This window comes from Theropithecus gelada, chromosome 7b (assembly GCF_003255815.1).
Source record: "Theropithecus gelada isolate Dixy chromosome 7b, Tgel_1.0, whole genome shotgun sequence".
In the NCBI taxonomy this organism is placed as follows: Eukaryota; Metazoa; Chordata; class Mammalia; order Primates; family Cercopithecidae; genus Theropithecus; species Theropithecus gelada.
The window spans coordinates 105,000,655-105,028,095 of NC_037675.1; the positions used below are offsets into that span (position 1 = coordinate 105,000,655).

The 27,441-nt window shown below is 41.6% G+C and overlaps 1 protein-coding gene across 1 annotated transcript in view; it reads left to right on the forward strand.

Moving 5' to 3' along the window:
- The window catches only part of MARK3 (microtubule affinity regulating kinase 3), a 122,429-nt gene that overhangs the window by 55,264 nt on the left and 39,724 nt on the right, over window positions 1–27,441 (forward strand). The window contains exons 3-11 of the mRNA XM_025391469.1: window positions 5,139–5,187; window positions 8,143–8,208; window positions 13,701–13,771; window positions 18,938–18,994; window positions 22,724–22,960; window positions 23,139–23,258; window positions 23,509–23,608; window positions 24,224–24,336; window positions 25,186–25,339. Coding sequence (XP_025247254.1) covers window positions 5,139–5,187; window positions 8,143–8,208; window positions 13,701–13,771; window positions 18,938–18,994; window positions 22,724–22,960; window positions 23,139–23,258; window positions 23,509–23,608; window positions 24,224–24,336; window positions 25,186–25,339 — 967 coding nt within the window. The remainder of the gene's footprint in view (window positions 1–5,138; window positions 5,188–8,142; window positions 8,209–13,700; window positions 13,772–18,937; window positions 18,995–22,723; window positions 22,961–23,138; window positions 23,259–23,508; window positions 23,609–24,223; window positions 24,337–25,185; window positions 25,340–27,441) is intronic.

Below are 27,441 nucleotides of genomic sequence, written 5' to 3' on the forward strand. Positions count from 1 at the left end.
TTTTTTTTTTTTTTTTTTTTTGAGACGGAGTCTCGCTGTGCTCCCAGGCTGGAGTGCAGTGGCGTGATCTCGGCTCACTGCAAGCTCCGCCTCCCGGGTTCACGCCATTCTCCTGCCTCAGCCTCCCAAGTAGCTGAGACTACAGGCGCCCGCCACCACGCCCGGCTAGTTTTTTGTATTTTGTATTTTTAGTAGAGACGGGGTTTCACCATGTTAGCCAGGATAGTCTCGATCTCCTGACCTCGTGATCCACCCGCCTCGGCCTCCCAAAGTGCTGGGATTACAGGCTTGAGCCACCGCGCCCGGCCTCTTTTTTTTTTTTTTAACTAGAGACTAAAATTCTCTGTCTCTCTCTCTCTCTTTTTCTACTTGTCAAATGGTAATACTTGACAACCCCCAGGTCCTGGCTATTGGGACATGTTTCTTTACTGCTCTGATACTATATATAGATTTAGTGTCCTTGATATCCCCATTGCCAGGATTTCAAATCTTTGTCTTCAGAGGTGTTTATTCTCCTCTTGTGTACCAGTTCCATAGAGGATGTATAGATATGAAAATGTGTGGAGGATATAGATTGATCAGTAAGGAGAGAATTCTTTCAATTTATATGTTTCTATGTAATTTGATTTTTTTCCCCAACTAACATCTATTTAAGATTGAAAAGGGAAGGTGGAGAAATAAGTTGTATTAAGATAGTAGAAATAGACCGGGCGGTGGCTCACGCCTGTAATCCTAGCACTTTGGGAGGCCGAGGAGGGCAGATCATGAGGTCAGGAGATCGAGACCAGTCTGCCTAACACGGTGAAACCCCATCTCTACTAAAAATACAAAAATTAGCTGGGCGTGGTGGCGGGTGCCTTTAGTCCCAGCTACTCAGGAGGCTGAGGCAGGAGAATGGCATGAACCTGGGAGGCGGAGCTTGCAGTGAGCCGAGATGGCGCCACTGCACTCCAGCCTGGGCGACAGAGCAAGGCTCCGTCTCAAAAAAAAAAAAAAAAAAAGTAGAAATAAGGTGAGTTTCTCTTATTTAAATGGCCTTTTACATTACAAAACTTTAAAAATTTTCTCGTATAGTCCTTAGAGGGACTTTCCTTAAAGTTCACATTTGCCTTTCAGTAAATTATTCCTATCCAAATTTAACTATCTTTGGTCATCAGATTCAGAGATTATGAAGTCTCTGGCATTTTTATCTCACTTGTATGCAGATTGTCAACTTCGTAAAAAGCTCTGTGCCCGTACCCACCTGTTGCTCTGGACTTTTCTATATCAGCAGCTTATAATTTGTTGATTTTTTTTTAGTTAAATTTCTAAGGTAGCAGTGTGGAATCCCGAGATGAGCGTAGGCTTTGGAGTCAGGCAACCCAAAGTGAGAATCCTGACTTCAGCATATATTAGCTGAGTCTTTGGACAAGTTTCCTAACCTGTCTCAGGCGTCTTTCTCTGTATATTGGAGATGATCATAGTCAGCTGATAGAGTTGTGAAAATTAAGCTTAGATAAGACTGTAGATGTGAAGCATCTGGCTCTATGCTTCAGACACAGCAGGCACTAGATAACTGTTAGCTTCCAGCTTCCTCCCTGTCCTCCTTGTTTAACTTAGCATAAAGCTTATTTACACATTTGCTGCCTGCCAGTGTCTACCTAATACATAATTCCAGTAGAGAGGTGAATACGTAAAGTTATTTGGGCTAATAACCCGCCACCACCTCTCTTGGGGTTCTTTGGCTGCTCTTTTGCCTACAGAATTAAATTTGTACTAGTCATCTCTCTATCTGGTCCCATTTACCTGTCCTTTTTGTTTTCACGCTGCATCCCTGGTATGACCTCTGCTGTAATTCAGGGGTTCTCACATTTTAACATAGTATCTGCAGAATATTAGTTATCCACTGCTGCCTAACAAATTCCTCCAGAACTTAGCAACTTAAAGCCAAATCTTTTGAATTCCTATAATAGTCTATCTTTTTCCTGCTTTTTGGCTCTAATTCACTTTGTTTCATTTCTACTGTACTGTTAGTAGGGACTTAAAAATCATTGCCTTCATTTGACCTGCTCCCCTGTCATCAGAACTGTGACAGCTCTGTAACAAGCATTGTGCTGCTGAGGATTTAAAAGCTGTGTGGTCATTAGAATGCTGAGGCTGGCTCAAACCACAATTGTTGGTTGGTAGTGCTTTCATGCAGGCATTTATCAAACAAATGCATTTCAGTTGTGTGCCAGGCTTAGTTTCAGGTATACCAGTAGTGAAAGGAGACAGGCATGCTCCCTGTGGGTGACACAGGGATAATAAACAGGTGCACAGAAATGTGTCTTCATAACTTGAAAGACATCCCAGGAAAGAAGTGGACAGATGGCTATTATGCAAAAACAAGGAGACCTACTTAGGTATGTTTTCAGAGAATCTGCCTGGGACTTAAAGGATGAAAAGAGAGAAGACATTTAAAGGAATTTAGTGTCTTCTGTGGCCAGGGGCGGTGGCTCACACCTGTAATCCCAGCACTTTGGAGGCCAAGGTGGACAGATCACCTGAGGTCAGGAGTTCGAGACCAGCCTGGCCAACATGATGAAACCCTATCTCTGCTAAAAATACAAAAATTAGCCAGATGTAGTGGGACCTACAATCCCAGCTACTCAGGAGGCTGAGACGGAAGAATCCCTTGAACCTGGGAGGCGGAGGTTGCAGCGAGCCGATATTGCACCACTGCATTCCAGCATAGGCATCAGAGTAAGACTCCATCTCAAAAATAAACAAACAGACAAACTTAGTATGTTCTAGTAACTAAAAGGAGTTGGCGTGACTAGAACATACCTTTGAAGGGGTATGCAGAAGCTGCAGGATGCAGGGATGCCATGGCCATGCTCAGAATTTCATTCTCAGTGCAGTATCCTGAGCTATATTAATATGGCATCCAAAGTGGAGATCATTGTCTTTTTTTTTTTTTTTTTTGATATGGAATCTTGCTCTGTCACCCAGGCTGGAGTGCAGTGGCGCGATCTCAGCTCACTGCAACCTCTAGGAGGTGTTCTAAGTTAGCAGTTGGGAAGTAATTGGGAGATTGGAATTCTAGCTACCAATTCAACTATAATGGGTTGGAAAACAAGATTTCTGTGTTAGTTTAACAGAGGAGAGCTAAAAAAGAACTCAGGCCTGAATGGTTGTCAGGAATTTGGGTGACTGTCTTCTCATCTCAGAACATAAAATGTAGGAATTACCACAGTAGCAAAGGGAGATATTTATGTTGGAGATAAAAATGCTCCTCCCTTCAAAAATGAGACAGTATTTTAGATAGGAAAGGTTATTTATCTGATTACCTGTTTTTAAATTCTGAGCTTAAGGTTATATGTCAAATCCTGTCCGTGAGCTGGGCACGGTGGCCCACACCTGTGATCCTAGCACTTTGGAAGGCTGAGGGGGAGGATTGATTGAGCCCAGGAGGTCAAGGCTACAGTGAACTGTGATCACACCACTACACTCCAACCTGGGCAACAGGGCGAGAGACCCTGTCTCAAAAAATAAAAATAAATTTTAAAAAAATCTGGTCCATGTCCATCTCCTCTTAGCTGCTCATTCAATTTTAGATTAGACACAGTGGACAAGGAGAAGTACGGTGAGAGTCCTGTGATTTCTCACTAGCTTCCTTTCCACATAGGCCACTGCTCCTCCTCTTCCAAGGTTTTTCCCAGCTCTTGCCTCCTGAAGATTGTAGTATCCTGGGTGTTAGGAGACCGGATTCCAGACACATTCCCCACAGAAGGATAGCAGGACCTTAGAAGATCTTTTTCTTTCTTTTCCTGATTTCCTCTTGTTTGCAAGAGGGTTGAATAGGATGGTCTCTAAAATCCTGTTGTTTTTTGGGGTTGTATTAACCCAGGCCATAATGATAAGAACCTGCTCTGAATTCACAACATGTATTTATACAACAGCAATTTAGTATTTCTCCTTATTCTGTGGAATGACTAGGAAGCTCTGCTGGTCTTGGTTGGACGGTTTTTTGTTTGTTTGTTTGTTTGTTTGAGACAGGGTCTCGCTTTGTCACCCAGGCTGGAATGCAGTGGTGCCATCAGCTCACTGCAACCTCCACTTCCCAGGCTCAAGTGATTCTCTTGCCTCAGCCTCCCGAGTAGCTGGGTCTACAGACACATGCTACTGCACCCAGCTCATTTCTATATTTTTAGTAGAGACGGGGTTTCACCATGTTGCCCCAGCTGGTCTCAAACGCCTGAGCTCAAGTGATCCACCCACCTTGGTCTTCCAAAGTGCTGGGATTACAGGCGTGAGCCACCACGCTCAGCTGGTTTTTCTTAAGGTCTTACCTGGGTTCACCTGTGTGGCTGAATTCAGCTGGTGGGTTGGCAGGGGCTGGATGCAGTTACAACAGAGGGTCTGTCTCTTTAAATAACTACCCTTCATCCCCAAAGAGGCCAGACCAGCTCCTTCACAGTGCTCCAAGAGAGCAAGCCATGATGCCCAAGCATTTTATCCAGCCTCTCCTTGCTTCAGTTTGCTGAGGTCCCACTGGCCAAAGCAGGTTACATGGCCAGGTCTAATGTCAGTATGAAAGGGGCACTCCACAAAACGTGAACCTGTAAGGCATGACTTATGAGGGTCACTAATGTAATAGTCACCACAACCTCCATGCTAAATTACCTATATTCTCCAGTGAGGATTTCCCAAGGTGGTTTTGTTCATAGTCTTCTAATAGAATTATTTGGAATTAATCAGTTTAATATGCTCATGATGTATTTCACTGGAACCATACAGGTTTTGATTCACAGAGTTGGGAGCCCTGGGTAGATACTGAATCAGACTAAGTTTAATCACAGAAATTATTCCTACCTAAGTCTGATCTTATGTTTTCAAGATAGCATTGTAAAATTCAGAGTGTGTTACCATCCCCCTTTGAGACCTCTGCTGTTTTTAATAAATGGAAACATTTGGGAATACTATTTGGTAATAGTTTATTAATAAACTACTTCAGAGATATTCTGGACTTTCATATTAGTCTTAGATATGGAATAATAAACATTAGCAATGAATCTGTTATCTAAGAGAAAAATTTAAATTTATATTACAACAGTGGAATATAATGTTTAATAACTTGTGTTGGGGGGATTATGTGTTTTGTTTGTTTTTTTTTTTAGCTCTTCAGAGAAGTAAGAATAATGAAGATTTTAAATCATCCCAATATAGGTACTTTCTGCTTTTATAAATACTTTTGGGTCTAAATACATTCTTCAAATTATGTCATAAAGCTAAACACGTATTCTAGAAATGGTAGAGTACACTTCTAGTAAAATATATATACAAGTTGTTGATCATTTGTTTTAGCTTTTTGAAATTACTGAAGACAGGTTAAAAGCTTAGGTATTAAACGTTAAATTTAAAGCTTTAATGTAGTAGAAACGTCTGTAATCTGATTGTAATTTTCTAATTTTTAAGTATATTGAAAATATAATTGTATTACATGAGTAGATAGAAGGGAATTATAGGAAGTCAGAATTAATATTTTCAAAGGGTCTGGGCACAGTGGCTCATGTCTGTAATCCCAGCACTTTGGGAAGCCAAGGCAGGAGGATTGCTCGGGGTCAGGAGCTCAAGACCAGCCTAAGCAACAGAGCGAGACCCAGTCTCTACAGAAGAAAAAAAAAAGTAATAATAATAATAAACTTTAAAATTTGTAAAAAGAATATTTCAAAGGTCCAATACTTTTTGCTGTTTGTCCTAAGAAAATACTTATATATGGAATCATATTTAAAAGATGGAATACTTGCTATCTAATGGAATTCTGATAGGAATTATTTTATAAATCAAAGATGTGTTTTCTGTGTCCTCTTTGTGCACAACTCTGTGCCAGGTGCTGGTAGGTGTGTTTAAAGATGAGGAAGGGACATGGTCCTACCCTTACAGCAATTGTAGGAACAAGAAGAGAATAAGCAAATGACTTACTACTGACCCTGCTCTGTATACATCCCAATGAAAACTCTTGATCCCATATACATTGTAATAGGGCTTTAAAAAAATTACATAACTGCTTTTTTGTATAGTGATAGCTCATACAATCTAAAAATAATATTTCAAGAATGAAATCACTCTTGAGACAGCCCATAATCAGTTTACTGTCAACATCAGTTTTAGGAAACGAAAGGGTTGATGTTTAGTATCAAGGATAGCCTATCAAGAATGCATCAGGCACAGGAATAGAAGAGTAACACAGAACCACCACAGGAAGAAAGAAGCTTTTACAGAGAACTGCTTTTTTAACAAAAGGCGTATGCCCTAGTTCATCAGATCTAAGCCACCATTACTTTAAAGGTGCCCTTGTTTCCTTGTTTCATATACTACTAAGAGAAATGCTAGCAAGCCTTCGTCCTGGTATCAGGGATATTAATTAAAATGTGAAAAAAAACTTAGAATCAATAAGTATGATTGAAGAAAAAAACCACTGAACAACTTCATAGTTGGATTTAAAGAAAAAAAATCACAAGGAATATAATAGTGGGAAGAAAATCTTGTTTCCTTGATTTTCATTTCAATCCTTTGGGGCTAGCTAGCCAACTCTAGATTTCAAATTCCTACACCCATCCTCCCACCCCCAACAAAAAAACTTTATCACTGTTGCCTAGAACTAGCTAACATAAACGTATTTATTTTGTCTTTTAATTACTTAAATTGTGACGTGATTAGAGTTTTGTACTTAAAACTTAACATATCTTTGATAATAAATTGAAATTTAAAAAAATTCCTATTGCATTAAAATAGTTTTCCCAGAAGACTCAAATTTTCATTGGAAGATTAGAAGGGTTTTATTTTTATGCAGTTTACCAACACATGTACCTTAACTTTCTGAAGTGGCTTTTCTTCACAATCCGAACGTATCAGAGTCTGGGGAATGGTATGATAGCTTTATTCATCAGTTCCTCAAACATTTACCGACTGCTATGTTAGGCACTTTGTTTAGCCTGATACTCTATTAAAGCCTCAGAAAATTGCCTGAAATATAAAACACTAGCATACCCTCCCCCATTTTTGGGTACACTTAATTTTAAAGTAAATATTAACAAAATAAAGTAGATATGCACAATGGTGATTTGATAACTTCAGAGATTTACTCCAGTATCATTTTTAAAATGTGTGTGTGTATTTTTTTTTCTTTTTTTTTGAGACAGGGTCTAGCTCTGTTGTCCAGGCTGGAGTACAGTGGCATGATCTCAGGTCACTGCAACCTCCACCACCCTGGCTCAGGCCATTCTCCCACCTTAGTCTCCGGAGTAACTGGGACTACAGGCGCATGCCACCACACCCAGCTAATTTTTGGCATTTTTTTGTAGAGAGGGGATTTTGCCGTGTTGCCCAGGCTGGTGTCCAACTCCTCAGCAGAAGCGATCCACCTGCGTCAGCCTCCCAAAGTGCTGGGATTACAGGCATGAGCCACCGTACCCAGCCAAAAATGTATATATCTCTAATTGTGTTAAGGTTTTATGAATTAGCAATAATAGAAATATTTCCATCTGTAACAAAATACTGCTGTAGGAAAATCACCCTGACCTACTGAAAATTATTCTTATCAAAAAGCGTTTTTCCCCCCCTCAATTAATTGCAGTATAATCCCTTACTTCTTTCCATCTTTGGCATCAGAAAAGTAACAAAGGAACCTTGTTCTTTGAAAGTTGTCATAAGTTTCCCAAGCAATAAAGTTCTCAAATAGAATTACATCCTTAAAGCCATAATCATAAGCAACTAGATTTTAATATCATAAGCACTTGTTGGAGCAGAGTAGAACTTGCTACAGGCTGGCCACTTTTCCTGGGGTGCTGGGAGGGCAGCTAGCCAGCACAGACGTGCTGAAGGACAGTGAGGACGACAGAGGAAGTGAGCTTAGGTGCACCTTGCTGGACTGCTGAGCACATATGGAAGTCACACAACACTCAGAAATAATCTTTGTTTTTATGAAATTCCATGCTTTCATAGTCTCTTTGCTGTTGTTGTGATATTTGATAAAATTCCCTAAAAGCATTTTTTAGAGGGCCAGCTATTAAAATCTTTAACAGGGAAGAGGTTGCTTTTCATAGTTACAGTTTATATGTGCATGGTTTGTGCATACAGACGTTTGTCTCTTTTTCTTCTGTATCCTCTCCTCTCCCCCAGTGAAGTTATTCGAAGTCATTGAAACTGAAAAAACACTCTACCTAATCATGGAATATGCAAGTGGAGGTAAGAACATTTATATATGTATCGGGTTTTTTTCTTTCTCCCTTTTAAAAAAATACACAACCATACTGCCCATATGGGTCATCATTAAGGTCTCATTTAATGTCCACAGCCATAATACACTAGGATGAGAGTCAGAAAAGCAGACTCTTAGCACTTCTAGGGGTTGCCATGAAGCGTTTCACTATTAGCGTTGTTAGTTGATAATGTCTAAATACCTGGATATTTTTTGTGGTAAAACATACATCACTTAAAATTATCATTATAATCATTTTCAGGTGTACAGTTCCGTGGCATTAGCACATTCACATTGTCCTCACCACCACCTGTGTCCAGAACGTTTTCATTTTCCAACACGAAACTCTACACCCATTAAACACTAACTCTCCATTTCTCCTTCTCCCAGTCCCTGGCAACGATTCTCCTTTCTGTCTCTATGAATTTGACTACTCTTGGAACCTCATACAAGTAGAATTATACAGGATTTGTCTTTTTGTGTCTGGCTGATTGATGCAGCATAGTGTCCTCAAAGTTCATCCATGCCATAGCATGTGTCAGAATTTCATTCCTTTTTAAGGCCGAATAATACTCCATTGTGTGTGTGGGACACATGCTCCACATTTTGTTTATCTTGAGTGGCTATTTAAACGTATGAATGCTTAGTCTGTTTGAAACAGATGTGTACTGTGGTTGCTCTGGTTTAGATGCTTTTCTTTACCAGATTTTCATGTCGCTGGTGTCTGTCTTCCCTAAGGCCAGAAGTGATGGTTACAGTACACATCACTAGAGTTTCCTTAAAATAAAGATTAATGACTAGTAACTATTTGCCTACAGTTTTGTAAAAATGTAGACATTTTCTCAAATGCATGTTTATAGCTGCCATCTTTTATAATGATTTGTATTTTATGGTTGAGATTGGGCTGGGTTTGTAGTTTGGGGACCACACGTGAGTTTCATTGTCTGTGAAGAGCAGAAGCTTTCTTGTTCATCTTTTTGTGTTCCCTGCCTCTAGCACACTGCCTGGTACACAGCAGGTACTCAATAGATAAGAATTAGACTGCACTTATGAATTATAAACTACTGAGTACACGTTCTGTTAAACTCTGTAGTAGTTTTATCATTAGCACTTTGATCCGTGTTACAAAACCTGAAGATAGAAAGTTGGATTATAGTCTCATTTGAGTGAGTTTACCTTTGAAAATAAAAAGATTGTAAACCTGTTGTGCAAAACAATGAGTTGTAGTGCGCATACCTCTGACGCCACTTTGTTATACTCCTAATTCATTATTAGCTGTGTATTTTATACTTTATATATGTCTAGTGTGGGAATTTCATTGGGATTTTCAAAACTTCAGGAGTAGTAGAAAGAGGGGAAGGTTAATTTCAGGACCAAAAAGCTTTATGGCGTTCTAATACTTTCTATGGGCAAACAACACAGAGTAATGTTCATAGCCCTCTTGTTGTACAGCCTCTACAGTGTACAAGGTGCTTTCTCTTACCAGATCTCCTTTGACCTTCACAGCGACTCCATGCTGTGGCCACGCAGTGAGTGATGGGCTTTTTACCCCTGAGGAAATGGAGTCTGGGAAGTCTCACTGTGGGCACTCTGGGCCTGGATCCCTAGTGCTCTGACAGATAGCATTTCTAGTTTGTTGGTCGGTCATGGCTTTCTGTTCCCATCTATTTTAGCTACCCAGGTCACAGAGATTACTCCTATAGGGGCAAGACAAAAACATCTGAGAAGCATCCAGGTTTAGTAGAAAGAGGATGGGCTCTGGAAAAGACAGACATGGAGTGAATCCAGCCAGTGGCCCTCATTGGCCATGTGACCTGGCAAGTAACATGTGCTGAGCTGAGCTTCACGGTGAGCATAGGAACCCCCTCTGAGGGCTCAGTGCACTTGGCAGCATTGTAACAGCATTTAATCATTTAATCCAAGGTGATTGTTCTGTATTACCTTGGGTTTGGTTTGGTTTGGTTTGGTTTGGTTTGCGACAGGGTCTCGCTCTGTTGCCCAGGCTGGAGTGCAGTGGCGCCATCTCGGCTCACTGCAACCTCTGCTTCCTGGGTTCAAGCGATTCTCGTGCCTCAGCTTCCCGAGTAGCTGGGACTACAGGCGTACGCCACACCCGGCTAATTTTTGTAATTTAAGTAGAGGTGAGGTTTTGCCACATTGGCCAGGCTGGTCTTGAACTCCTGACCTCAAGCGATCCACCTGCCTTGGCCTCCCAGATTGCTGGAATTACAGGTTTGAGCCACAGCACCTGGCCTCTTTAACAGTGTTTTGTTGTTTATTAAAACAATTTCCAGGACATATATTTTATTGTTGATGTGTTTGACATTGTGAAAAGTTTTATTAAATTGGCCACCCATTCCACCATTTCATCTCCCCCACCCCCCAGCCTGCTGCCTTTTGATTTGGTAGACTCATAGAATTTTAGAATTGAAAATAATCGTAGAAATTATAAGGCGATGGTCTAATTTTTACAGATGAAACTAAAGCTCAGAAAGTTTGTTCTATGCCAAGGGGTCCATAGCTAGTTTGTTTCAGGACCTGAACTAGAACTAAAGGCTTTCTGAACTGGCCTGTCAGTGTCCTTCCATCCAGCCACCTGTTCCCTGCCCAGGCAGGAGAGCCACTCTTTGCTTCTTGCTTCTTTTATCTCTAATAAATAGCCTTAAGTGTTTTTCAGTTCAGCTGCTTAACCTGAATGTTAATACATTTTTAATAAGGAAAAAAAGATCTAGATTGAATTCCTGGTTTAAAAGTTGAACTCCTGAATTATAATTTAGTAATTATGAGTGTGACATATGGTTCCAGGAATCTCTTAAGAGGTTTATATTAAATTTAAATTTAGAAAAAAATCTGTCAAAATTATATTGACAGACTTGGATTTTATCTGTGTTATTCTACAAATGTTGGTGGGCTTAATCTTTTTTTAAAGTAAAAACTCTTCCATATGATATTCACTCATGTTTAGTTGTTTTTGCTTATTAACCACTTGTTTTGACATTGTGTGCTTTTCTGCAAATAGAAAGGTCATTCGCATAGAAAATGCTGACACTTTACTGAGCTGACATTTAACTTCATAATTCATCATAGTTAAGTGAATTGTGTTGTGTAAACTCAACAGTGTGTAATGCCTTTTAAAAGATCATTATACAGGCTGGGCATGGTGGCTCATGCCTGTAATCCCAGGACTTTGGGAGGCCAAGACGGGCGGATCATTTGAGGCCAGGAGTTCGAGACCAGCCTGGCCAACGTGATGAAACCCCCATCTCTACTAAAAATGCAAAAATTAGCCGGGTGTGGTGATGCACGCCTGTAATCCCAGCTACTCAGGAGGCTGAGGCACGAGAATCGCTTGAACATGGGAGGCAGAGGTTGCAGTGAGCCAAGATCGGGCCACTGCACTCCAGCCTGGGCGACAGCACAACTCTTTCTCTCTCTCAAAAAAAAAAAGATCATTAAGCAATCAAGTAATAACATGGGCCGGGCGCGGTGGCTCAAGCCTGTAATCCCAGCACTTTGGGAGGCCGAGACGGGCGGATCACGAGGTCAGGAGATCGAGACCATCCTGGCTAACGCGGTGAAACCCCGTCTCTACTAAAAATACAAAAAACTAGCCGGGCGAGGTGGCGGGCGCCTGTAGTCCCAGCTACTCCGGAGGCTGAGGCAGGAGAATGGCGCAAACCCGGGAGGCGGAGCTTGCAGTGAGCTGAGATCCGGCCACTGCACTCCAGCCCGGGCTACAGAGCAAGACTCCGTCTCCAAAAAAAAAAAAAAAAAGTAATAACATGAAAATATTGATGCCCATTCATTATGTAAAATTTGTTCTTTCAGAGTTAGGGTTAATAAGAGTTTCAAAGTCAGAGATAATAGTGTAATTCATAATGACTTTCAAGTATCAAAATATTTTAGTTTAATATTTTCACTAAGCTGGTGGATGTATTCCTTTTTTGTGTGAAATAAAGATGTTTCTTTCCCGAAAATACTTTATATCTAATTTTTTTTTTTTTTTTTTTTTTTTTTGAGACAAAGTCTTGCTCTGTCGCCCAGGCTGGAATGCAGTGGTGCAATTTTGGCTCACTGCAAGCTTCGCCTCCCAGGTTCACGCCATTCTCCTGCCTCAGCCTCCCCAGTAGCTGGGACTACAGGCGCCTGCCACCTCGCCCGGCTAATTTTTTTGTATTTTTTTAGTAGAGACGGGGTTTCACGGTGTTAGCCAGGATGGTCTCGATCTCCTGACCTCGTGATCCGCCCGTCTCGGCCTCCCAAAGTGCTGGGATTACAGGCGTGAGCCACTGCACCCGGCCTATATCTAATTTTCTAAATTAGTATTCTTGTCTATTGATTTCAGAGGTGGTGATTCTTTATTCTACCTTGATAAGCACTTGACAGTGCTAATAATACATTCCTTGAAGTGTCACCTTTCTTTCCCAAGGAATTAATATTGTATAAACTGCCACCTAGGTGTGCATCAGCTAGTTCTGTTGGCTTCACCTCGTTGTATCCTGAGCTCCCACTTCTCACCACCACTGCGCTTCCCACTCTAGTCCCCGTCACTTTCATGATTGGTTTGATTATTGTACTGATCTCCCGATTAGTCTTCCTGTCCCTTCCCATCATTGGAAGCCTCTTCCCCGCTAGCAGCCAGTGATCCTTTTAAGAGGTCAGTCATTTCATCTCTGCTTCTCGTCTCACTTATAGTAGAGCCAGAGTCCTCACCACAGCCTACAGGACTCTTCTAGCCTCATGAACTACCCTCTTCCCGTCATTCACATTTCTCCAGCCTTCTTGCTGTTTCTCTTACTACTATAGAATCTTACCCCAGATGACTACATTGTCCACACCCTCAAGTAGTCAGCAAAACACAAGTGTATGCATGCACAGGCTCGCTTGTCTGTCTCTTTCTCCTACTTTTTCTCCACAGCACTTACAGTCCTCTTATACACTATATGTTTATTCATTTATTGCCCCCTCCCCCAACTAGAATGTAAACTCTCTGAGGAAAAGGATCTTGTGTTCACTGCTGCATTTCCACGGAGCCTACCTAGAACAGTGCCTTGCAGTTAATAGACATTCAGTAAATATTTGTTGAATGAATGAATATATTCAGGAAATACTTTGTCATAATCCCGCAATAAGATGTCCTCTTCTAACACAAATAACTTCATCCATTTTAATTTTCTGTTTTCATTGCTTAGTTTTTATTAAAACCTATTGAAAATGCTCTTTAAAATAAGAGTTTTATAATTTAAGCATAGGGAATTTAATTTTAAGGCTTTTCTCCAGCTTAAAGATTTTGTTGGTGAATTTAAATGCCTGTAGTTAAACTTAAAGCCAGCTTAGTTCAAATTCCACGTATTTCTGGCTAACTTTATATCTATATTTAAAAATTAGAGCATTGCTAAAAGTGAAACATTATCAATTTATGGGAAAATTAATGCTCAGAAGTAGGATTTCTACTTACTTTTATTTCTCTCACCCGTAGGTGAAGTATTTGACTATTTGGTTGCACATGGCAGGATGAAGGAAAAAGAAGCAAGAGCTAAATTTAGACAGGTATGAATTAATGTGTCTTTACTTTGTTAATTTGATAATTTGTCTCACTTAAACCCTGAAGCAAACAAGTGTTTGCCTCCATAAATGCTTATACGGCCTGTTGGATGGCAGGGGTATTCAACAAAAATTTATGAAGTGCTTTTCATACCTGAGGCACTGTGCTGGAGGCAACCTTGGTTCTATTCCTAGCTTTGTAGTGGGAGCATTAGTCTTATACTTAACCTTCCCTTTTTACAATTGAGCCTTAAAAATCTAGAGCCTTTCAAAAATGCCTGTGATTACATTAATTAAAACCATTTCAGAGTTTTTAGCAAGCAGAGTGTCAGAACCCCAAAATTCATTATTAGCTTTGTCTAACATAAACCAAGACCAAGTGTAACTCAAACTGTTAATTGGTAACTTTACTTCTTGCTTTGTTTTTACTCTGCTTTTTAAAGAGACATGGGTTTTAATGAGCAGGTTTTAAGCATACAGGTTACTTAACTCTCCTGTCTTTATTGATAATAATTACTGTTACTGATTGACCATGCCACACACTGAGATAAGTACTTTACCAACATTAATGTAAATCTTACAACCACCTTGTGTTATACCCCTTTGCTAAAAAAATAAGACAGCTGAGACATGGGAAGATTAAATGACTTGCCCAGAATTGCCTTTCTTTTTTTTTCCCCCCCCCCCACTTATTGTGGAGAACGGGGTCTCGCTGTATTGCCCAGGCAGGTCCCAGAATTGCCTTTCAAGTAGGAGACCTGCCATAGACTCAGAGTCTTATAGCCTCAGACCCCAAAACTCAGATTTGCAGTCATTATATTGTGCTATTATCTAGACTGGGAATCAGCAAACTTCTGTAAAGGGCCCGATAGTGAACATTTTAGGCTTTGTGGACCACACTGTCTCTGTCGCAACTATTTAACTCTCCTGTTGTAGCTTAGAAGCAGTCGTAGGCTGGGTGCTGCGGCTCATGCCTGTAATCCCAGTACTTTGGGAGGCCAAGGTGGATGGATCGCTTGAGGTCAGGACTTCCAGACCAGCCTGGTTAACATAGTGAAACCCTGTCTCTACAAAAACACAAACATTAGCCGGGCATGATGGCAGGAGCCTGTAATCCTAGCTACTGGGGAGGCTGAGGCAGGAGAATCACTTGAACCCGGGAGATCGAAGTGGTAGTAAGCCAAGATCACGCCATTGCACTTCAGCCTGGGTGACAGAGTGAGACTCCATCTCAAAAAAAAAAAGTAGCAGCTGTAGACAATACCAAATGAATGAACGTGACTGTGTTCCAACAAAACTTTATTTACAAAAACAGGGATGGGCCGGATGTAACTAGAGGCCATAATTTGCCAACCCCTTATTTAGATGAAGGACAGGAGCAGTGCTTCACTGCTTTTAAATTAACTCTATATTCTCACAAGGTCTACACTGAAATGGAATTATAGCCTCATTTCTCTCAGAACCTTTATATTTTGTTTTATTCATATACAAGGTTGTCAAGATGGACAGACTATTAAATAAAGTTCAAGTCTCCTTTGATTTGCTTAGTCTGATGTTTACATTTGTAAGTGATAGGACTTACTAAGTTTCTTATAAATGTTGCTTATATTTTGCTGTTGCTTAAATACTAATGGTACTTTGAATTCAAATGTACTAAAACCGAAGTAAAAATCAACTTTGGCTATCATTTAACTTCTCTGATCCTGTTTTTAAAGCTTAAAAAAAAAAAAACTTGATGAATTCCATACTTCTTTGCAATTCTAATATCATTTGATTGTATGGTCTATGAAAGGAAATTCAGATTTTTATTAGAAAAAAGTCTGCTTGGCTCTTTCCATAACTGTACTCTTAATTTTTATAAATTGGTCACCTAAAAGGTAAAATGTTTTTGCTTCATACAACTTACATTCCTTCCTGCTTAGATGAATCTGACTTGCAAACATATGTGAAGATCGCTTATTGACTATGAGGAAGGGACTGATGTCACCCAGCAAGAGCTTACTAACCTAAATCTTGAGGCAATTACTCCAATTTTTATTGTAAATTCTCTGCAGAAATTCTGAAGTCTTTATTTGTGGAACCTATTAGTTGGACTAGAAAAGATGTTTTGTATGTATGTGTTTTTACAGTTAGCAAATTGATTTAGAGTGCTTTAGAATTGACCCCTTCTTCCATGGTATTTGCCTAAGACAACTCCATTAGACTTGGAAGGATACGCATGATATTGGTGTTTCTACTTTTCTGTTTCAAATGCTGTGGTTTCTTTGTTTTTGTTTTTTGAGATAGAGTCTCCCTCTGTCACTAAGGCTGGAGTGCAGTGGCGTGATCTCAGCTCACTGCAACCTCCACCTCCCAGGTTGAAATGATTCTCCTGCCTCAGCCTTCCGAGTAGCTGGGATTACAAGTGTGCACCACGCCCAGCTAATTTTTTTTTTGGTAATTTTAGTAGAGACGGGATTTCACCATTGTTGGCCAGGCTGGTCTCAAACTCCTGATCTCAAGTATCTGACCTCCTCAGCCTCCCAAAACGCTGGGATTACAGACGTGAGCCATCGCGCTCAGCCTCAATTTCTGTGCTTTCTAGGAGTTTATAAGTCATCATTACTTTGACCAAGTAAAAAGAAGTTTTTCTATTTATGACAAAAAGGAAGGTATGCCACACACAAAGTACACTGTGTGTGATCCCTTTTCCATATTCATCACCAGATGGGTTTTCCCCTTCCTGCTTCCTCACCAAGCCCATCCTAGTTACTACTTATGACGTTTTAATTTTTTGGTTGAGCTCTTGTTCTTTTCCGAGAAAAAAAAGTAGATTTCCAGCTCCATCTTTTTTACTTACCTCTTTCTTGGTGGGCTGGTGATACTGATTCTTTGATGCTCTTTTATGTATGATTGAAAGTGAAGGGCCGGGCGCGGTGGCTCAAGCCTGTAATCCCAGCACTTTGGGAGGCCGAGACGGGTGGATCACGAGGTCAGAAGATCGAGACCATCCTGGTGAACACGGTGAAACCCCGTCTCTACTAAAAAATACAAAAAACTAGCCGGGCGAGATGGCGGGCGCCTGTAGTCCCAGTTACTTGGGAGGCTGAGGCAGGAGAATGGCGTAAACCCGGGAGGCGGAGCTTGCAGTGAGCGGAGATCCGGCCACTGCACTCCAGCCCCGGCGACAGAGCGAGACTCCGTCTCAAAAAAAAAAAAAGAAAGTGAATTAGGCTAACATTCATAGTTCAACCTAGATAACATCTATTAGCAATCACCATTTCTAGCTGCTGATAGAATGCAAAAAAAGCAGTAGGTTCAAGTTGAGTCTTTTCAGCTTATTGTGGCATCAGGTTAGCTTTGAGCTGTTTTGGAGCTAAAGAGAGAGAAATCCTTTGATCTCTTTGAGAAAGGGCAGGAAATCATCAAATCTGATTCAAAAGCAGAATTTGAAAATAAACTATAAGAAAAATCTCAATATGAGGAAAAACTAATATAAATTCTGAATGAGAAAAGGGAAAAGATTAAATAAAATTTACCTGTATCCTAGGTGACAAAACTATTACTTTGTTTTGGGAAAACAAAGCTGTTTTACTTTTCCAGTTTTCATGCTGACAGAATAGAACAATAGTGATAAATCCAAAGTAACAGATGCTTTAAAACCCGTGTTTTGGCATTGGAATTTTTGTACCTTTAGTTAATTATAAGTGGGTCTGATATTCTGAATGTTAATTTTAAATAATGAAAGTGCTGATTTTTGTTATCATCTCATCCTAACCCCAGTTTAACTTTTCCTTGCTGCTTATTCTGAACCAAAATATTGTACAGCCCTCTGAGATTTTATATCCATGGGTGGGTCCATGGGGCTTACAGCTAAGTGTTGATGATGATTTGGAGGAACCAACAGTATTTTTATTATAACCTCAGTTTTGTGTATATGTAATCATATGTGTCTAAGTATACATGCAGAATATCAAAGAAAAGACTAGATGCAAGTGCAACAAAATAACAAGAGATGTTACCTCTACTTAGTGGTAATGCAGGAATATATTTCTGTAGACTTTTCTGTATTTCCTGAAATTTCTACAATGAGCATATAAAGCTTTAATATTAGAAGACTTTTTTTTAAGTGACCAGTAAGTGTGAAATTTCAGTAAAACCATTGTTTAATCATAGGCATGATTGCAAGTTGACTAAATAAAAGCATACTGTTTGCTGAAAGTGGGAGGAATCCTTAATAGTGCACGTGCACATAGTAGTTTTCATAGTTCACATACATTACAACATTCATTCCTCCATTTTAATAAAGGAAGAGGAAACTGACCCTCAGAGAAGTTAACTAACTTTTGCTCTCCATAATCCACATTAGTTAATAGAAAGACTGTTGCAGGAAACAGGCTGAGAAGGGCACTTACAGAAGAGTAATCCTTTGATCTATTTGAGAAAGGATTAATCCAGGTATGGATTAACCTGGATTAACACCTGGGTATGGGCAACTCTCTAACCGCTGGTTTGAAGTTGACTCTAAGGATATGGAAAGGTTGCACCAGGCCAGGCACAGTGGCTCACGCCTGTAATCCCAGCACTTTGGGAGGCTGAGGCGGGCAGATCACCTGAGGTCAGGAGTTCGAGACCAGCCTGACCAACGTGGTGAAACCCCGTCTGTACTGAAAATACAAAATTAGCCGGGCATGGTGGTACACACTTGTAATCCCAGCTACTCAGGAGGCTGAGGCAGGAGAACTGCTTGAACCCGGGAGAGGGAGGTTGCAGTGAGCCAAGATCACGCCACTGCACTCCAGCCTGGGTGATAGAACAAGACTGTCAAAAAAAAAAAAAGAGGTTGCACCAGAGCCATCTGGGCCTAGGGGCAGCCAGGGTCCTCCAGATCCAGTCAGTTTGTTGGGTCCTGGCACTACACAGTAAATGGAATGTCAGTGGATAGGGTCCAAAAAGAGACTTCAGTTAAAACAGTAGAAAACAGAAGAACATCCTCACCTGTTTGTTTTTGCCCTCACCCCTGAATTTCTCCAGACTGGAAAGTTCAAGGCATAGGAAAATTGTTTTTAGAAATCCACATGGACATTCGAGTGCCTATTGAGTATTCTATATGTGTGAACATTAACAAAGTTATTTTCATCTTAATTACGAATCTGTACCAGTAATGACTGACTCTGTGTCTCTCCTATTCAGATTGTGTCTGCAGTTCAATACTGCCATCAGAAACGGATCGTACATCGAGACCTCAAGGTAAGTAGAAGTGCCTCACTCTCAGTGTATGCTCTGTCTGTATGTGTGCAGTTCTCTCAGTGGTCATTACACAAATGAGGTGTAGATTAGACTTAGTAACATTTTTTAAAATCCCACAATAATTGAATCCTCTTAATCAAGTTATAGGAAAGAGCATTAAAAATAAAGAAAAATAAAGTTTATTGAAAGTATTTTACATTTCAGTTAAGGTGACTGGTGGTTGATCTCTGGAGGACAGTCATCACACAACCAAACAAATGGGGGCCTCCAGAAATGTATGGTCGCACCCACAGCATCCTCAGTGCCACCCGGCATTCATTTCTGCTGTTTTCATCAGCATTCTCTCCCGTTAACAGCAGTGCCCGTTTTAGACCTCTTTCAAGGTCCTCAGCCTCTGCCCTCACTCTGGCATAGGATGTTTCGTATTACATAGAGAAAATAGAAAACACAAGGCAGAAACTCTCATTTTCTACCAGGCCCTCAAACCTACCTTCACCTACCCACATCCATCACTTCTTTCCATCCTGTTACAGCAGAGTGGGGTGCTTCTGCTCTGAGCTCTGGGTCCTGATTCCCTCTGGGGGCTGTGCTCTGTCTGATGCCTCTTTTCTCTCCATTTGTTTATTCACTCTCCCTCTCTACTTGCCTTTCACCAGGAGCATTTACACATGCTCAAGTGTACTTTTATTTTTAAACTAAAAAGCCATCCCTGTTCCCCTTCCAGATACACGTTTTTTCTCTCTTCCCCTTCATAGCCATATTTCTCTAAACATTTCCTAGATTCTGTGTCTTAACTTGACACTCATCTTCGCTCTCCCCTCATGTAATTGTCATTGACTTGCTTGTTCTCTGCACCCGCCCCTAGAGCATTCACATTCACTCTCTCAGCTCCAGTAGCCAATTGTATGCTGATAGTCCCAAATCCATTCCTGCGGCCAGAGCACTCTTCTGGGATCCAGGACCCAGCTGAGCAAAGCGTATCTTCATGTAAACATCCGTTGGGTGCAGCAGGTTCAAAGCCTATAAACATGAATGTTCACTTCTCATTCAGGTGACTAATGTCCCTCAGGTGCCTTACTCGCCTGTACTACCACTCAGTCACCAAGTCCTTTTGTGTTCCAAATATCTCTTAAGCTCACTCTTTTATGCCCCTGTTACACTATCCAAGGCCAGACCATCATTATCTCATAGTTGATTTCGACACTACTTTCTTACCTGTTCTTCTCTGCTTCTAGTGCCTCTTCTTCCCATGTATTTTTTCTACACTGCACACAGAATGGTCTTTTAAGGAAACACAAATAAGATGGTCATTTCTCTGCTTGAACAACTCTTCAGTGGCTTCCCATTGCTCTTACAATGAAAACTCAAACTTCTCAAGTACAGTCCTTTGTGATCAAGCCCTGACCATCTCCCCAGCCCCCTCTACACATCTCTATCCCACATACTGTCTTTCAGTTTCTTGTGTGAAACATGCTGTGTCTCACATGGGTTCTCACACTCTTTATTCTGCCTGAAATATCCCTCATCAACACACCCATTGTGATCAGATGCACCTTCTGGTGCTTTGATCTCACGTCGTCTGGGAAGCCATCCACACCTTTCAGTGCCAACCCACAACTCCCTGTGCTTCTTCAGTTATGGCATTTGTGTCTCAGGACAGCTGCTTATCATTCTGCCTCTTCTAAACTGTGAGCTGTTAAGGGTAGGGCTTTATCTGTCTTGTTCATCATTATCCATCCAGACATTCATATAGTATCTGCTGTGGAGTAGCCACATAGAAAATAGGAAATGTTTGTTAAAATAAAGTGACTAGGCCGGGTGTGGTGGCTCAAGCCTGTAATCCCAGCACTTTGGGAGGCTGAGGCGGGCGGATCACGAGGTCAGGAGATTGAGACCATCCTGGCTAACACGGTGAAACGCGGTCTCTACTAAAAATACAAAAAGAAATTAGTCGGGCATGGTGGCGGGCGCCTGTAGTCCCAGCTACTCTGGAGGCTGAGGCAGGAGAATGGCGTGAACCCGGGAAGCCGAGCTTGCAGTGAGCCGAGATTGTGCCACTGCACTCCAGCCTGGGCGACAGAGCGAGACTCCGTCTCAAAAAAAAATAAAATAAAGTGACTGTGATTTGTCTCTCTCTTTTTTTTTTTTTTTTTGAGGCGGAGTCTCGCTCTGTCGCCCTGGCTGGAGTGCAATGGTGCAATCTCAGCTCACTGCAACCTCCACCTCCCACGTTCAAGTGATTCTCCTGCCTCAACCTCTCAAGTAGCTGGGATTACAGGTGCCCACCACCACACTTGGCTAATTTTTTGTATTTTTGGTAGAGATGAGGCTTCACCATGTTGGCCAGACTGGTCTCGAACTCCTGACCTCAGGTGATCCACCCGCCTCAGCTTCCAGAAGTGCTATGATTACAGGCGTGAGCCACCGCACTCAGCCGTGATTTGACTCTTGAATGAGGTTTGGGATTCTCCCCTCCTCATTAACAGCCATTTTATAGCTATTTAGCAGTTTTTATGAAATGCCCCTTTTTTTAAAAAGTTATGTATTTTTTGAGACAGGGTTTTACTCTGTCACCCAGGCTGGAGTGCAGTGGCACAATCATAGCTCATTGCAGCCTCAAACTCCCAGGCTTAAGAGATCCTCCCACATAAGCCTTCCAAGTAGCTGGGATTACAGACGTGTGCCACCATACCCAGCTAATTTTATTTTATTTTTTTTGTAGAGAAGGGGTCTCACGGCCGGGCGCGGTGGCTCAAGCCTGTAATCCTAGCACTTTGGGAGGCCGAGACGGGTGGATCACAAGGTCAGGAGATCGAGACCATCCTGGCAAACACGGTGAAACCCCGTCTCTACTAAAAAATACAAAAAACTAGCCGGGCGAGGTGGCGGGCGCCTGTAATCCCAGCTACTACTCGGAGGCTGAGGCAGGAGAATGGTGTAAACCCGGGAGGCAGAGCTTGCAGTGAGCTGAGATCTGGCCACTGCACTCCAGCCTGGGCGACAGAGTGAGACTCCGTCTCAAAAAAAAAAAAAAAAAAAGAGAAGGGGTCTCACTATATTGCCCAAGGTGGTCTCGAACTCCTGCCCAAGTGAGCCACTTGTACCTGGCCCTGCCCCTACCCCTGCCCCATATTATTCTTGTTTTTTGTTTTTGAGATGGAGTATCACTCTGTCGCCCAGGCTGGAGTGCAGTGGCACGATCTCAGCTCACTGCAACCTCCCCCTCCCGGGTTCAAGCAGTTCTCCTGCCTCAGCCTCCTGAGTAGCTGGGATTACAGGTGTGTACCACCATGCCCAGCTGAGTTTTGTATTTTTAGTAAAGACAGGGTTTCACCATGTTGACTAGGCTGGTCTCGAACTCCTGGCCTCAGATGATTCGGCCACCTCGGCCTCCCAAAGTGCTGGGATTATAGGTATGAGCCACCGTGCCCGGCCCCCATATTATTATTATTATTATTAATAGAAAAAAAATTGTCAAGATTTTTCTTGATCTTGGGACATTGATGTTTAAATTAGTGCTAGAATTAATCTATACTTCATGTTTATTATTGTTAGTTATAAAATAAGGAGCTCTAACTTGTCTCCTGTTTTTGTCTGTAGAATGTTTTCACATTAATTAGGAGGTAACTTTATATCATTACAGAAAACTTTTCTGAAATGCCTAATCCTGTCATAATTCTAATTCTATTTTGGTTAAATTTCATTTTTGTCTTCATGTTTTCCCTCTAGGCTGAAAATCTATTGTTAGATGCCGATATGAACATTAAAATAGCAGATTTTGGTTTTAGCAATGAATTTACCGTTGGCAGTAAACTCGACACGTTTTGTGGCAGTCCTCCATACGCAGCACCTGAGCTCTTCCAGGGCAAGAAATACGACGGGCCAGAAGTGGATGTATGGAGTCTGGGGGTCATTTTATACACACTAGTCAGTGGCTCACTTCCCTTTGATGGGCAAAACCTAAAGGTATAAGAAGCTGCACCCATGTACTTCACTAAACTAAAAGAAGTTTCCAAATATTGTATGGCTTAATATTTTTAACATTGTATCAGTGGAGGGGTTTCAGGGGGTTTTTTGTCGTGCTTTGTTAACTAAACCTAAAAGGTTGACTTACTTGTTTTCTTTCCTCTCTACCTCCCCAAAGGAACTGAGAGAGAGAGTATTAAGAGGGAAATACAGAATTCCCTTCTACATGTCTACAGACTGTGAAAACCTTCTCAAACGTTTCCTGGTGCTAAATCCAATTAAACGCGGCACTCTAGAGGTAATCATGTAGGTGGAAACAAGCAACAACTTTGGAGAGTCTTTAGAGTGGCCTTAGGTCTTTGCTTGATTTGTATGCCCTACTGGATACATCCTGCGGTTTCTTAAGGAAGAATTAAAACATTAAAAACAATTTTTGAGTTTATGTTTTGAACGATAGTCAATGAAATGTTGAAAATAAATTTTTGTAAATATTATGGTTATCAGAATATTTCATTTTACTCTGCTAATGAACAGTTTACCTTTTTTAGCAAATCATGAAGGACAGGTGGATCAATGCAGGGCATGAAGAAGATGAACTGAAACCATTCGTTGAACCAGAGCTAGACATCTCAGACCAAAAAAGAATAGGTAATGACTCCATGCCTGCATGTTCATGTGTAGTTGTCTAAGTAACACATTTCTGTTTTGACTCATGTCTGTGCCTAAAATGTGAATAATGGAAAGTTAAGCACAAGTTATATGAACAGTTTATCTGTTCTATCATATTTAGGAACGTAACTACCTGTAGTTTCCAGTAACTCTGAAACAAGTGCCCATTTATGTTAGAAAATGTATGTAATATGTCATCTTTTAGGTCAAATGAAAATTACTTTACCCTATAAAAGAATGATTTCTGGCTGGGCACAGTGGCTCATGCCTGTAATCCCAGCACTTTGGGAGGCCGACGTGGGCAGATCACCTGAGGTCAGGAGGTCGAGACCAGCCTGACCAACGTGCAGAAACCCCGTCTCTACTAAAAATACAAAATTAGCCGAGTGTGGTGGCGCATGCCTGTAATCCCAGCTACTTGGGAGGCTGAGGCAGGAGAATTGCTTGAATCTGGGAGATGGAGGTTGCGGTGAGCCGAGATCACGCCATTGCACTCCATCCTGGGCAACAAGAGCAAAACTCTGTCTCAAAAAAAAAAAAACATGATTTCTTACCCAAACAAAACACATAAACTATATTATGCCTTTCTTTTAGATATTATGGTGGGAATGGGATATTCACAAGAAGAAATTCAAGAATCTCTTAGTAAAATGAAATATGATGAAATCACAGCTACATATTTGTTACTGGGGAGAAAATCTTCAGAGGTAAGAGTAATCAGAGAGAAAGAGCTGAAATACCCGTTATGTAATTATTAGTTTATATAAACTGTTTTCTTAGTTCTTATCTTTTGAATATTTGTAACATTTGATACATCATTTTTTAGCTTTACCTGCAAATAGCAAATCTAAATCCTATGACTATTATAAGCTATTTTAACTTAACCCTTAATGATGGATATTGACCAGGTGTGGTGGCTCACACCTGTAATCCCAGCACTTTGGGAGACCAAGGTGGACAGATCACTTGAGACCAGGAGTTCGAGACCAGACTGGCCAACATAGGGAAACTCTGTCTCTGCTAAAACAAACAAACAAACAAACAAACAAACAGAAAATTAGCCGGATGTGTTGGCGCGTACCTGTAATCCCAGCTACTTGGGAGGCTGCGGCAAGAGAACCACTTGACCCTGAGAGGCGGAGGTTGCGGTGAGCCAAGATCGCACCACTGCACTACAGCCTGGGTGACAGAGTGAGACTATGTCTCAAAAAAAAAAAAAGATGGATATTATCATAAACCTGGTCTTTCATAAATTAACCTATAGTCATTAATAGCTTAGAAATGACGTAAAGCATCAGATGAAGTAAATAGAGCATTTAAAGTTAAATTTGAGAAAGCCTGGGAAGAAAATCACACATACATTACCTTTAATGTCTTTCCAGCAGTCAGAAAACTGCTTTTACTTGAGTTTAGGGTTGTCATTTTTGTACGTTGTGATTCCTCCTCTCTCTGAATGAACGGTTTATGAGAGGTCTGTGTTAATGAAAAGTTTAACTTCCTAATAAACCATTTGGGTTCGTGTTGTGGTTTGCTCTGTTTTTCTCATTTTCTCTTAGCTGGATGCTAGTGATTCCAGTTCTAGCAGCAATCTTTCACTTGCTAAGGTTAGGCCAAGCAGTGATCTCAACAACAGTACTGGCCAGTCTCCTCACCACAAAGTGCAGAGAAGTGTTTCTTCAAGCCAGAAGCAAAGACGCTACAGTGACCATGGTAAGTTTTGGAGTATCCCAGTGCCTTCTGTTAGAGTCCAGGCAAGAGGTCTCCTAGCACTGGGAAACATTCTCTTGCTCAGAGCTTGGCTTTATGTCTTTTCTTGGCATTTATTTATTTATTTATTTATTTATTTCCTTCCTTCCTTCCTTCCTTCCTTCCCTTTTTTCTTTTCTTTCTTTTTTTTTTTTTCTTTGAGACAGAGTCTCACTCTGTTGCCCAGGCTGGAGTGCAGTGGCACAATTTTGGCTCACTGCAGCCTCCACCTCCCAAGTTCAAGCAATTCTCCTGCCTCAGCCTCCCGAGTATCTGGGACTACAGGCATATACCACCATGCCTGGCTAAGTTTCGTATTTTTAGTAGAGACGGGGTTTCACCGCAATTGGCCAGGCTGGTCTTCAGCTCCTGGCCTCAAGTGATCTGCCCGCCTCGGCCTCCCAAAGTGCTGGGATTACAGGCATGAGCCACCGCGCCTGGTCAGCATTTTTTCTTAGTGTTCCTGCAGGTGCTTCCATGATTACATATTACTTCAAGGCTCTGTTCTTCTTTGTACATTCAGTAGATTTTTGCTGGATAAAGCTTAGTTGAGTGGAAACCTTTCCACTTGCCATTCTAGAACCTCTGCTTTAATCTGTAGTTTTTCTTTCTTCTTTCTTTCTTTCTTTTTTTTTTTTTTAATGGAGATGGGGGTCTCACTGTGTTGCCCAAACTGGTCTCAAACTCCCAAGTTCAAGTGATTCTCTCACCTCAGCCTCCTAAAGTGCTAGGATTACAGGCATGAGCCACCATGCCCAGCACTTACTCTATAGTTCTATTTACTCTCTTCACCTCTGCATTGGATTTACTTTGTAGAGTAGCACTATCCAGTAGAACTTTCTGTGATCATTACAGTTTCGTATATCTGTGCTGTCCAGTTCAGTAGCTACTGGACACTTGCGGCTATCAAGTACTTGAACTGAGGAAATTATTTTTACCCTTTTTATTTTTTTTTAATTTTTATTTATTTATTTATTTTTGAGATGGAATCTGGCTCTGTCGCCCAGGCTGGAGTGCAGTGGCGTGATCTTGGCTCACTGCAACCTCCATCTCCCAGGTTCCAGCGATTCTCCTGCTCAGCCTCCTGAGTAGCTGGGATTACAGGTGTGCACAACCATGCCTGGCTAGTTTTTGTATTTTTTAATAGAGACAGGGTTTCACCATATTGGCCAGGCTGGTCTTGAACTTGTGAGCTCAAGCAGTCCGTTCACCTTGGCCTCCCAAAGTGCTGGGATTACAGGCACACACCACCACACCTGGCCCATTTTTGTATTTTTAATAGAGATGGGATTTCACCATGTTGGCCAGGCTGGTCTAGAACTCCTGACCTCAGATGATCCACCCACCTTGGCCTCCCAAAGTGCTGGGATTACAGGTTTGAGCCTGTAATTGGCCTGGCTGGCCGATTTTTACCCTTTTAAAATTTTACTGGCCGGACGCGGTGGCTCACGCCTGTAATTCCAGCACCTTGGGAGGCCGAGGCGTATAGATCACGAGGTCAGGAGTTCAAGACCAGCCTGACCAACATGGTGAAACCCCATCTCTACTAAAAATAAAAAAATTAGCGGCCGGGCGCAGTGGCTCAAGCCTGTAATCCCAGCACTTTGGGAGGCCGAGACGGGTGGATCACGAGGTCAGGAGATCGAGACCATCCTGGCTAACACGGTGAAACCCCGTCTCTACTAAAAAATACAAAAAACTAGCCGGGCGAGGTGGCAGGTGCCTGTAGTCCCAGCTACTCGGGAGGCTGAGGCAGGAGAATGGCGTGAACCTGGGAGGCGGAGCTTGCAGTGAGCTGAGATCCAGCCACTGCACTCCAGCCTGGGCGACAGAGCAAGACTCCGTCTCAAAAAAAAAAAAAAATTAGCTGGGCATAGTGGCATGTGCCTGTAATCCCAGCTACTCAGGAGGCTGAGGTGGGAGAATCGCTTGAACCCGGGAGGCGGAAGTTGCAGTGAGCCAAGATCGTGCCACTGCACTCCATCCAGCCTGGTGACAGAGTGAGACTCCATCTCAAAAATAATAATAATAATGATAATTTTTTTTTACTTAAGTGTAGTGTATAT